The sequence below is a fragment of the Barbus barbus genome (genome assembly GCF_936440315.1).
Source record: "Barbus barbus genome assembly, chromosome: 8".
NCBI lineage: Eukaryota > Metazoa > Chordata > Actinopteri > Cypriniformes > Cyprinidae > Barbus > Barbus barbus.
In genome coordinates, this window is record NC_136736.1 from 16,342,149 (window position 1) to 16,356,362 (window position 14,214).

The window sequence follows — 14,214 nt, forward strand, 5'->3', positions numbered from 1 at the left end:
ATGGTAAAGAAAAACCCTTTCACAACATCCAGCCAAGAGAAGAACACTCTCCAGAAGGTAGGTGTGTCACTGTTAAAGTCTACAATCAAGAGCAGACCTCACAAGAGCAAATACAGAAGGTTCACCTCAAGATGCAAACAAGGCCAGATTAGACTTTGCCAGAAAACATCTAAAAAACCAGACCACTTCTGGAAAAGCATTCTATGGTCATCTGAAATTAAGATCAACCTGTACAAGAATGATGGGAAGAAAAAAGTATTGAGATGGCTTGGAACAGCTCATAATCCAAAACATCATCTGTGAAACATGGTGGAGCAGTGTGATGGCATGGGCATGCATGGCTTCCAGTGGCACTGGGTTACTGGTGTTTACTGATAATGTGACAGAAGACAGAAGCAGCCGGATAAATTCTGAGGTGTATAGGGATATACTCTCTCTGCCCGGATTCAGCCAAATGCATTGCATTGACAATCAAGTTGATTGGATGGCGCTTCATAGTACAAGTGGACAATGACCAGTGTTGTGCAAGTTACTTCCAAACTGTAATACATTACATATTACTTGTTACTGTTATTTAAAAGTAATTCCTTACCTTACAATATTACTGTCTCAGAATTGTAATGCGTTACATGACTCCTGTATTACTTTTGAGTTACTTTCACCAAAATATCTACAGAAGTAGAACTTAACATTCTAAAATGACAGAATGTACTAGAGCCCTGCCCTAATGGCAAAGTGTTTATATTTCGTTCTGGCTTTTTATTAAGCTCATTTAGAAAAACACTTGGAGGATTTTTTGTTCATTAAATAAATTTTTTAACAGGAGCGCTTCCGAAAGTCAGCGAATACATGCCTCACAGACATGATAAATATATCTATAGAAAGCTTTCAATTACTACTTAACCAAATAAATAAAAACGAAAACAAAAACTATTTAATATAATAGTTATCTGTGAAGATGCACTTCTCTCTAAAGGTGTGTCTAACGAGGAGATGGCGAATCCTTACTATTTCCCCCAGACACATTCATGGTAATTACTTTTGCTGGGGCTTTTGCTTTATTGTGTGTATTTGAACGCAGAACTCTTGAGCTGTGCTGACGGCTCGCTGCTGCTGCGGGACACTAAACACCGTCGAGTCGCTCTTGACAGTCGCAGTAGCACGGACTCATGTTATTTCCATCAGCCCGGCAATTTTTTTCATCAATAATTGATGGATGTCTAAAATAAAAAAGATAAGGAGAAGCCTAAAACAGGCCTGAGGACCGGCCCGCATCTGAACTATGACGTGAATATTGGCCTGAAGCCCGGCCCTAGGGACATAAAACAGTCGGAGCCCGACTTTAAATTAAATAAAAAATAAATAAATACATTTTGGGCTAAAAGTGTGTTGTAATGCAAGCGTTATTGAACATGTACCAAGTAAAATATTACTGAAAATTGATTAGTAATGCCTTATACTACTGCGTTACAGCAAAAAGTAATCTTAATTATTATTATTTTGCAGTATTTCTGTTTCCTGTGTCTCACTTCTGGAGTAGCATCAGGTTGCACTGCGCAGATGCAGGCGACGACACTTCCTCAAGCTCCACTTGCGGCATTATTTAGGAGACGACAACAAATATGTTTGGTTGGTAAAATAAGTGTTGTAAATTCAAATCAGAGTGTCTTCCTTGTCTGGCATGGATGTATTCTTAAGTCTATAAGGTAACAATAATATAATAAGATAACCTTGTTTGAAATGGGTTTGGCTAAAAGAACATTTTGGTTTCGTCTATACTACTAGCGCAGTGGTGGGCCGTCAGGGGAAGCAGGGCCTTCTCTGCTGGCCCTATAAAAAAATAAATTATGTGAAAAATTTTTTTATTGATTATTTAGGTATCATTTTAATTTGTTTACTGTCCACTAAATTGCCTATGATTAGTTTAGTTGAGGTTGAACTGGAATATCCTACATAAAGTCCGAGGCCAGCACTACAGATAGTGCTACCCTTTTGTTGAAAGATGTCACATCTGATTTGTTACGAGCATTAGTGACAGAATAATCAGCCAATCAAATTTTGACTTTCAATGACAGCCCGCCCTCTGGGTCCAGCTACATGCCCAGTGCTACCCCCAGCGTTAGACCGCCCCTTTAATCAGGGATTTCTAAGGTACGAACATGAAAGTAAACGAAAAGAAAATAACAGCTACAGTCATCGGTGCCTACACCAGATCTTGTTGCCGATCTACTAAAATCGTCTTTTTCTAGGCACTCTTTTGCAGACAAAAGAGGAAGACCTACACTCAAAGTGAATTCGCTAACAAAGGCCAGCAAAGGTTTTATGCTCCATTTCAACAATTGCAACTATGAGTGCTATCAGTGGCTAACAGCTAGCACCGAGCACGTGCAAGTTATGTTGTTGGCTGTGTTTACTTTTAAATCCGAGTAAAGTGGCATGGAATGACAGACCCATGGACTTTATTTACAAGTGACAGGCGAGTGCTTTATTATTTGATGAGTATTGTATCATGCACATTGTTATGGTGGTGTAGGTGGTGTGTTGATAATACTGTGGTGTGGTGTGTGGATGTCCAGAGTTTGTACAGTTTTGCTGCTTTGGGCGCGTCATCATTTTAGCATGACATGAATGTGCATAGTGACCTGTGTATTAGCGGATTACTTTTACTGACCATGTAGGAAAATTTACTCTGCATTTAACCCACCCCAATCTAGCCTACTATTAAAATAGTTGATCAGTCGTCATTGTTTGTTGAGAGCCTGTGTGCAGCATAATATGTGCATTATATACATATAGCTGCGTTAGCTGTAACAGAGATGTGTAAGATGTTTACAGTTGAAGTTGAGCTTTATTGTCATTCCGCTACATGTGGGGACATACAGTGGAACGAAATGTCGTGCCTCACAGGACCACAGTGCTACATAAATACAGACAGACAACAATGAAGTAAAAAAACACTATAAACCTATACACAACTAACTTTGCTTACTGAAGGCCTTGACTAAAACCCCACAGTATGCCACTGCTACTAGGTACTTATACTATTGTCAGTCCTTGTCTTGTGTTTCCCCTCCTCTCGTATCCCTAGTTGGCCATCCTCGTTCCTTTAATTAGTAGTTCATGTGTCCCCAGCCCTGCGTTTGATTAGCCCTCACCTGTTTCTGTTCTTCCTCGTTAATTTCCCTGTGTTTATAAGCCCTGTGTTTCCTAGCCCCTGTGTCCGGTCTTATCGTCAGTGATGTTCGTCTCTACCCAAGCTCCTCGTCTCAGTGTTTGTTCAATAAATGTGATTATTGGAACTCCTACGTCTCCTCGCTCCTTGTATCCCGAGAGGGAACGTGACAACTATATTGACTGGATCAAATAGAATTACTAAAAAGAGACTAAAATGCAATTTTCATTGACTAAAACTAGACTAAATGTCATCAGTTTTCGTCTACTAAAACTAGACGAAAATAGTCATGGATAATTCTGACTAAAATAAGACTAAAATGCTCAGACTTTTAGTTGACTGAAACTTGACTAGACTAAAAAGAGTATGAACGTGACTAAAACTAATAAAAACAAAATGACAGCTTCACACAAAGACTAGACTAAAACTAAAATTAAAACAGGCTGCCAAAAACAACACTACGCCCAACACTGACAATGACCAAAAACATGCAGCAAAAGCAACCCAGAAGTTTTTGAAGGTCAAAAAAGTGGAATATTCTGCAATGGCCAAGTCAATCTCCTGATTTCATCCTTATTGAGCATGCATTTCACTTGCTGAAGACAAAACTAAAGGCAGAAAGACCCACAAACAAAAAACAACTGAAGTCAGCTGCAGTAAAGGCCTGGCAAAACATCACAAAGGAGGAAACCCAGTCTCAGGTGATGTCCATGAGTTCCAGACTTCAGGCAGTCATTGCCTGCAAAGTATTCTAAACTAAATATTAAAAATAATAATTTTATTTATGATTACATTTGTTTGTCCAATTACATTTGAGCCCCTAAAAATGGGGGGACTGTGCATAAAAATGGTTGCAATTCCTAAGCTTTTTATGTTATATTTTTGTCCAACCCCTTGAATTAAAGCTTGAAGTCTGCACTTCAATTTCATCTTGATTGTTTCATTTTAATTCTATTCTGGTGGCATACAGAGTTGAAATTATGAAAATTGTGTCAGTGTCCAAATATACAATATATGGACCTAACTGTAAGGTATTCGGACTGTAGAGAGAACATCAAAAGAAAAACAAAGAACCCCCAACCGGACTCCATCACTGAACCGAAACTCAACCAGATAGGAGTGTTAAGATACAGACACCACGCCCTGAACACACAGCACACCATATGGACGGGAGAGCAACTCCAAGCTGCATGCTCACACAAAGATAAGACAATAGGATCCTGACTAAGAAACCAAACTAAGAACAAGATCAACCAAAGTGACATGGATGAATTAATTTACCCCAAATAACTGCATTTATATTAATTTTTATTCTTTGTCATTTAGTAACCTGGCAGTGCCTATTTAATTTGATCTGAAGTAAATCTGACATGCAGGAGGAGCAAGCTAGTAGGTACTGTTCCTGTGAGAACAGGTTCTGCTCCCAGCAGAGCTGCAAGACAAATGAACAGAGGAACTGTCAGGGCAGGTCAGGGGAACATGAAAAGCGAGGAGCTGTCACAACAGTAACAGTTATGACACTACACGCAGACTGACACTGAACACTAGAATGAGCAATGCACTATACCATTGGGATGACACTGGATTAACTGTAGTGGTGTCGACACCACTGATTGAGACTGACTGTACTGTGACTGGAGGCGGCCACAACTTCACAAATGTAAATTTTATGCTTTCCTGAGGTTTCCATTGTTCCATCTGTTTATGCCCACGGACAAAGAGCAATGTTTATGAATTTTGTTAAGAAACAGCAGCAAAAGAGGGAGTAAACAGCAGAATGGCATACTGTAAATCAATCTCTGCTAAACTGTTCTTGATTCTGTGCTACAGAATGCATATTTATGTTAGCCGCTGTTCATTTTTTTTCCGGCTGTATTAGATTAAGGACAAAACTAATTCAGTGGAGCAAAGGCATGGAGATTCCATAATGACAGCTTTGGAAGCTTGTTTCTGCTGAAGTATAAATAATAAAACACATATTTGTAACATAAAAGAAAACGAGAAAGAAGAAAAGATACATTACAAAATAAAGTTACAATTAAAAATAAATGTCACAATTGCAAGATATAAATTCTCAATTACTAAAAATAAAGTTGCAGTTATGAGAAATAAAGTGCCAGTTGTCAGACATAAAGTCACATTGCAATATGTAAAGTCACGATTATGATTAATAAATTATATAATTAATAATTAAGATATGAAGATATGAACTTTACTATTTACATATTTATTTTAATTTTTTCCCCCAGCTGAGGCAGAAATGAATTTACATACGACACTCTAAGCTATAAAGTGAACTTAATTTGTTTCTGGGGAATCAAATTTAAATATTTCATATAATATTTTTCCAACTTCTTCCCTATGCGTAAAGCAAACTATCATATGACAGACTAAACACCACATTGAGCTGAGCATTTTGGCAAATCATATTAACTCATAACAACTCACTATTATGAATGCAGAAACAATAAATCAAATGTACATTTTAGAAGATTTTAAAAGTGTTCATAATATATGGTTGCTTCGACTTAACGAGGTCTGAGTAAAGTGTTATAGATTATGTGGCCTATGTCAGGAGTGTGAGAGATGAGCCAGAATCAACCACCGAAACAGGGAGAATGATTATCAATAACGTCTACACGCTAGGTGGTAAAAAAATGCATAGAGAAGACTTGAACTGTGTGATTGATGGTGAATTGATTGTTCAAACCTGAGGTGAGGAATTCACAGTCAGTCACCTGGCTGGGAGTGTGATTACTTTACAGATTCCTCATGTGAAATCAAAAAATGTCATTTTTTCAGGACTGTCTGCATCATTACTGTCCCGATGAGGAAATGATGCCATGTAAACAGACCCCCCTCCTTATAACCCACCATACGACATATACACCTCAGCTCATCAGTTTGTGTAGTAAAATACATGCAAATGTACATAACAAAGAATGTTGACAAAAAAAAAAAAAAAAAAAAAAAAAAAAAAATATATATATATATATATATATATACTGTATATAAATGGTGTTGTGAGAGAATGTTTTGATTCCTTTGACCAAAATAGCCTTTTCTCTCTCCTCAGAAATGGACTCAGTGAGGATTATTCTTTACTCATTTGTGTTTCTCCTGAGTGTTTTTGGGAACCTGCTGATCATTGTGGTCCTAATAGTAAACAAGAGAATGCGGACCGTCACCAACTCCTTCCTGCTTTCGCTGGCTGTTAGTGATCTCATGATGGCCACCTTCTGCATGCCCTTTAATCTCATCCCCAGCCTGCTGGAGGACTTCATCTTTGGAGCAGCAATGTGCAAGACAGTCGCCTATTTCATGGGTGAGGAGTGTTCAATTAAGCTTTCTCAAGTGGAAGATTCATGTTTGATTTATTTTTTTTTCTTCTGCCAAAGCATTGTTCAATAATGCTAAAGACTAAAGCAAACTTTTATGACAGCTTCAACCCTAATAAACGAAAAAAGCCTGTAATTAATTTTAATTAATTTTAATTTTTTTATTTACTACAGAATTGTCTAACAACAACAGGCATATTCCACAAATTAATCGTTGTGATTTGAGCTTTGACATTTAAGCCATCTTTGTACACAATGGCAAAACACATTTAACCCACTTATGCAAAACGTTTTGTTCAAAAACTAGGTATTTGGGAAAGTGCTGTAGTGTTTTGTTGCCATGTGATATTTTGGGAGAAAATAACATTCAAGGGCTCTTAAGTCCCATTGTACCTTATAACTAAAACATTGTGTGAGGGGCAGTGTTGGGAAGGTTACTTTGGAAATGTAATAGGTTACAGATTACAAGTTACCTATAATGTAATAGTGTAACTAAAAATTTCAATTACTTGATTAATGTAACTGATTACATTTGATTACTTTTTGCTTACTTTTCTAATGTTTCCTAACTGTTAATCATTTTCAAACATTTAAACCAGGCAAGGTTAACTTTACAATAGTACTCAGCCAGTCTTGGGGAGTAACTAGTTACATGTAATGGAATTATGTAATTTAATTACAAAATAAGGTTACACTTTATTTTAAGGTGTCCTTGTTACAGTAATTATACATTTAAGTACTGAGTAATATTAATGAACTACATGTACTTACTATATGGTTAAAGTTACGATTAGGGTTTGGCTTAGGGTTACTTGCATGTAATTATGCCTAATTGTTATAATAGTAAGTACATATAACGTGTAACAAGGACACCTTAAAATAAAGTGTTACCCACTGTAATCATAGATTTTTACATATTTCTTTCCAAAATTGCATTGACTGCTTTAAAATATGAGACACCATTGTTGCAGGAGTTTAGGACAGCATAGGACACATGCTTATTCATATAACTGTTTTATTTCCTATTTGGGTTTATGTATATGCTTTATTTTTTTAATTAACTGTGTTTTTTCCAAGGCATTGTTGGACGCCAGTGTTTCCTGTCATAGCTGTGCAAAGATTTGATTTAAAACAGTATTAGCTATTAAAAGGTTTCTTGTTATGATTTTAAATCTGTATTTACCCTAAGAATGATCTCAAAGTGATTTTGTGGTGGCTGTGCTTTAAAGAAATAAAAATAAATCTTAGTTCAAGTACTGAAAGATTTGAAAGTCTGACAGTAAACAGTGTTGAGAACTACTGCAAGGTTAACCCTGCCTGCTTTAAATGTTTGAAAATGATTAGAAAAGTTTTCTAACAGTTTAGAAAAATTTAGAAAAAAATTGAAATTGAAATTTAGAAAAGTAATGAATAAAATCAGAAAAAGTAATCAAATGTAATCAGTTACATTACTGTTAATAAAGTAATTGAAATAGTTACACTACTTTTTACATTTTAAATAGGGCAACATGTAATCTGTAACCTACATGTATTACATTTCCAAAGTAACCTTCCCAACACTGTACTCAACACTAATTAAAGTAACTAACACATTATACACTCTCATTACACACAGCATGTTTGTTTTTGTGAATTATGGGGACATTCCATAGGCGTAATGGTTTTTATACTGTATGAACCGTATTTTCTATCACCCTAGACCTAAACCTAGGAAACTTTGTGCAATTTTACTTTCTCAAAAAAAATTTCATTCTGTATGATTTATAAGCCTTTTGAAATATGGGGACATGGGGAAATGTCCTCAGGTCACCTTCTCCTTGCAATACCTGTCATACCCATGTCATTATACAAATTTGTGTCCTCATATGTCACAAACACACACACTCACACACACACACACACACACACACATATGTTCATCATCAAAGAAAAAATTCAAATTAAGTGGCAAATTAAGTTGACGGCCGACAAAAGGGGTGCTAATGCAATCTATTTTTGCTTATAATAAACCAAAACTGACGTGAAGGAGAGTGGGCTTGTGATGGTAAGCAAAAAACATGAAGATAAAGGCGGTTGGGAGAAGCAAAAAGGAAAAAAGCGAACAGTTACGTCAGGTTATTTTTACCCGCCTCTCTCACTATACACAGCATAGCCTATAGCACTATAGTAAAATCCCAGGACAACCCTAGTCCAAGCACTGCTATTTGTCACTCCGCATTGTCTGGAATGAATATTCCATTCATTCATAAAGAGACAGCAGCGATTCTACAACGGGTTACACTTGAGAGATATTGAGTTAAAAACTCAAACACACACACACATGAATACTCAAATTGAAGAATGTAGATTCAGGTTTCTAGATTTATGTTACATGTTCTCTGTGCTCTGTCTGTACTTTTATGTTGAAGTGTTTCCCGTGCCTTGTTTGTAATCTGTTTGTAGTCCATTTGCGTATTGGTTCCCTGTGATTAGGTTTCCCTGGTGTTTCCCATTTACCACGCCCCCTTGTTATCTTGTCAAGCTCATCCCCTTGTGTAAATGTTGTGCTTGTGTTCCACTCGTGGTTTGTCAGTCGATGTTTATGTTCGTGTTCATTCGTCAGCTCCTAGTATCCTATATGTTTTGCCGTTTCTTCATTAAACACTCCCTGCACTTAGATCCTCGACTCTGCCTGCTTGTTCATCCTCGTAACAATTTTATGTTTATTATGTCATATACTTTTTGCTTTCTGCTCTTTTTATGTAGATTTCAAGCATTTAAGTTCATATAATAATACATTTATTTCAATCCTTTGCTGAAAAACAAAAATAGAAACCAATAGAATTTGTAATGGTGTTACTGGTTATAATGGAAATTGTATTGGTTTTAATGGAAATTGTAATGGACCCTGCTGGTCTCTACTGGTAACTGGTTGCCTATTATTGTTGTTAAATATTATTATTGTTATAACCACTAAATCCTAATAGAACATGTCCCAAAACACACTTCAGGAAACCATTATTTAATAATTAATTAAATTAAAAATTGATGGCTTATGTAATGATTGTAATGGCATTTGTAGTGGAAACAATTAGAATTCCTGTGATGGTTTCTATAGTTTTTTTTTCAGCAGGGTCACCATGGGTTTTGTGATGTCATTTGCCATAAATGCAATACATTGATTGCTGTAATATGAGTGAGATAGTAGCGGCTGTTTGTAGTTGTGGTGGGCCTATTTGCGAGAACATCCAGGGCCGTTTTTTTACTCCCAGTCCATCCCTGTATATATATATATATATATATATATATATATATACAGTCATGGCCAAAAATATTGGCACCCTTGGTAAATATGGTCAAAGAAGGCTGTGAAAATTAATCTGAATTGTTAATCCTTTTGATCTTTTATTTTTTATTTATTTATTATTTTCAAAAATCTAACCTTTCATTGGATAATAAGAATTTAAAATGGAGGGAAATATCATTATGAAATAAATGTTTTTCTCAAATACACGTTGGACACAATTATTGGCACCCCTAGAAATTCTTATGAGTAAAATATCTCTAAAGTATATTCTCATTCATATTCACAATTTTGAGCACTCCTGGGTGATTATGAACATGAAATGATCCAGCCATGGCTACCTGTTTCACAGAAATATAAATAGGAGAGAAAACAAAGCCTAAATTCCCTTAATCATCCATCACAATGAGAAAAACCAAAGAATATATTTCTGATGTGCAGCAAAAGATAATTGAGCTTCACAAATTAGCGAAGTGGCTTTAAAAAAAGAGCTAGAGCAGTGAAAATTCCCATTTCCACCATCAGGGCAATAATTAAGAATTTTCAATCAACATAAAATCTTACGAAACTGCCTGGAAGAGGACGTGTGTCTATATCGTCCTAATGCACAGTGAGAAGGAGAGTTTGAGTGGCTAAAGACTCTCTAAGGACCACAGCTGGAGAATTGCAGAAAATAGTTGAGTCTCGGGGTCAGAAGACCTTAACAGCACCTATACATCACCACATGTTGTTTGGGAGGGTTTCAAGAAAAATTCTCCTAGCTCATCCAAAAACAAACTCCAGCATATTTAGTTATCAGACATGAATGGAACTTCAAATGGGACTGGCTTCTATGGTCAGATGAAACTAAAAAATGAGCTTTTTAGCAGCAAACACTCAAGATGGGTTTGGTGAACACAGGGATAAAAGAGTACCCCATGTGTACAATGAAATATACTACTGTATTTTTGATGCTGTGGGCCTATATTTCTGCTGGAGGTCCTGGACATCTTGTTTAGACACATGACATCAGGGATTCTATCAAATACCAACAGATAAAAAATCAATAAGTGACTGACCTTTTTTAAATAAAAGATCAAAAGGACTAACACATGGTTCCCACTCTTTCATGAAGACCAGATTCAAGGACTTTCAATTACTTTTTAAAGCACCATATATTTTATATCTAGCACCTATCAAATTCACACCCCAGCATATGTAGTGTCATGAAAGTCCTTACAGTACTTAACATTTCATTTACACGTAACATTTACATTAAAAATTTCTGAGTAAAAATCTTTTGAATGTGAAGGTTTCATAAATTTAGACTGTTCTGAGCAATTGTGTTCAAAGGAATTTAATAAAATCCATTGAAGTCAGTAGTCAGTACTGATAATATTCAAATCCAATTTCTAAAATACTGATAAAATATGCATAAAACTGGTTTTGCTGTAGTTCTTGTACAAGATTTAAATTCGAAAGAATTTCTCAATTTTTAAATTAATAAAAAGTGGCTAAATGTTGTAATAACACGGTAAAACCTGTTAACATAAAAAAAAACAATATATTTCATGAAAATTCTAAACCTTGTACATGTGCAAATCTGCCAAAACATTTTTAAAGAAACTAAATAAAAAATAGGACTTTATATTTGCTTTTAAACTGTACACGTTTTTCACTAAGCTGTTTTTCCAATTTTTCAAGTTCTACATTTTCTCCTTCGCTCCATGTCGCAGTAAGTTTTGGGAGTTCAGTTTTAGTCCATCTCCTATCCTGAAAAGTCTGTCTTGCATAGATGGACTAAAATGAGCTCCTAAAACTTACTGCCAGATTCTGGAAGATAAATTCTTCAAACAATTCTTCAAAGAGGATTTATCTGTCCATAAAGCCTATAAAAATCAGTCTTCATGTATTTCACAATACTTCAGCATGTTATTCTTATTAAGTGAGGGTAATCTTTTAGGATTTTTTCCCCAAGCAAAGTCTCTGAGAACCTGACACCTTATAATTCTGGAGACTCCAGGAAAGTTGCAGTTCTGGAAAATGATGGCGCTGGAGACTAAATGTTTCCTGATGGTTTCACACCTAATTCTTCACATTAATTCTTAATTCTTTTGCAGTTAACATGTGTATTTTCTTCTCCACCTGTTTTTTTTTTTTTCTGACCCCGTTGTCCCAATGAGCATTTCGCTGTCCAGTGGTCATGCCTTAACTTTGCAATTTCTGTATTGCATTAGTTTTGAATATTTCTTATGGGGATTTAATAATTTTTGAGTTTGAGTTAAATCTCTTTTTTGGCTCATTTCATCTTGAAAAGAAAACCTGCCGTTAATAATTCTGCACACCTGAATATAAGGACCATTTTTGAAATAGCGCCATAAACAAAATTGATTTCAAATTTAATTCAAGTACTTTCCAGGCCTTGAATCCATATGTCTGAAATTCAAGTACTTTCAAGTACTTTCAAGAAGCGTGGGAACCCTACTAACAATGCAGATTAATTCATTTTCACAGCCTTCTTTGATCATATTTTCCAAGGGTGCCGATATTTTTGGCCATGTATATGTATACTGTATATAATTGTAATCTTTAAATGAATTTTCAAGTAGAATCAAAATGTAAAAACAAAACCACTTCAATGTGACATAATTCCATCATGTCTACATCTTGGTCACCCATGCTGTATTTAGGTTGTGAAACAACTCTAGTTAAGCTCTCAGGGATCCCATAGCCCATCTATTTTACCATGTCATTGCTTTCCATTTGACCTTACAACAGTCGGTTCAGAAAGGAAGCAGAAGTTTAATATGAATGAAGGTCACTGTCATAAAGAAGTCAATGCTTGCATTTTTCGAGATTACTGACTGATTTCAGGAACAGAACAAACAAAACTCCATTAACTAACCTACTAAACTGCATACATAGTATCTGAATAATGTGTCATAACAACACCTTTTTACCATACTTTCAGAAAGAAGGTTTGTATAGTATGTGTCTATACTTGTATAGTAACAGTTCAGTAAGCTTTAAATGACCAAAATGATGGATAGCAGAAGCAGTCATTTTGAGCATATTTGAGCTGCCATTTATCTGTTGTATGGTCAGCTACTGTAGTTTAAATCGAACTTGACAATGTTTAGATGTTGTACTTTACAACTAATTAGTCATTAACTGTGCTATTTCTCATGTGATCTTTTTTCCTTTTCATGTTCAACATCATACTAACACCAATCCATGAGATATACATTCTTCTGAAATCTGTGGGCGTCAGATTGAAAATAAATTATTCAAAAGGGCCAACAAGGCATAAGATCATTGTCAAAGAATGCTGTGCCTGTAGCAAGAAATGTTAATTTTTCAGTGCATTTCATCTCATTCTCATTCTGCTTTTCTTTGCTAGAAATTGACTGATTCATAAAATCTCTTGACGATAGCAGGGTTTTTTTTTGTCCCTTGAAATTTTGGTTACGAGTTACATTAAATTCATTTATTACACGTGTGGCTGCAAGGCTTGAATCTGATTGGTCAAATGCAGCACTCTGCAGTCAATCCAGTGTCCCTGGCAACCAATCTCTGCTAGTTTCTCTCACATCACTCTGCAGTCTATTTCTTCTCACATATTATTATCATTTCAACTCAAATCAATATTTCATGTTCATTTACTCATTTGGTATCTGTGTAATAAGTGGGAAATGTACAGTCAGATCATTATTACAAAATGAACCCCTTCACACTGTACAAGGCCCAAAAAAACAAACTGATTGGCACATTGTACATCATCCCTTACATATTTATGAGTGTTCCATAACATAGCAGTAGAAGCTATAAGTCTTGAGAATCCGTGCAGTACAGCCTGGTCCTAAATCAGCATTTCGTCTCTGAATTTACTTGGCACTGAGCTGAACAGCAATAAGTCATTCTCACTCTGCAAAGCGTTGGTCTTGAGTCAGAGGAAGAGCACGCCGCCTCTGTGAGAACATTCCATCACATTCTACAGCTCCACTGGCATTCTGTGGCATTCTCTTGTTACCTTGCTCACTTTATTACCTTAATCTGAGAGTGCTTTGGGCTCCTGGTTTTAGTCAGCCAGTGGCAATCAATGCACAAAACCATTATGAGCCATTGATTTCCTACCCTCAGTGGTCATATCTGCTAATGTCTACCCACAAGGAAGAAAATGACCTCAGAACACAAATCACTGTCTGTGCTATTGGTAAATGTGGTTACAATGTGTGCAACATTTGTGTACACCTTAGTTTTAAGTGAGTTTTAAATAAGGCATCATTCTCAGCCAGTGTGAATTCTTTTGAGATGAAAATTAGATCTGGAATACTTCTGGGAGCATAGAATGCAGACAATATATCTTGGTAATGTGAAAAAATATCACTTAAAAGTTTCCTCTAACCGAAGAGGAAAAAAAACTGTAAACAGCAGTTCTATGT

General features: G+C 35.9%; 1 protein-coding gene across 1 annotated transcript in view; it reads left to right on the forward strand.

Annotated features, from left to right (window-relative positions):
• The window catches only part of LOC306874011 (cholecystokinin receptor-like), a gene marked incomplete at its 5' end in the record, with an annotated part of 41,809 nt that overhangs the window by 5,162 nt on the left and 22,433 nt on the right, over positions 1-14,214 (forward strand). The window contains one exon of the mRNA XM_079423669.1: positions 6,249-6,497. Coding sequence (XP_079279795.1) covers positions 6,249-6,497 — 249 coding nt within the window. The remainder of the gene's footprint in view (positions 1-6,248; positions 6,498-14,214) is intronic.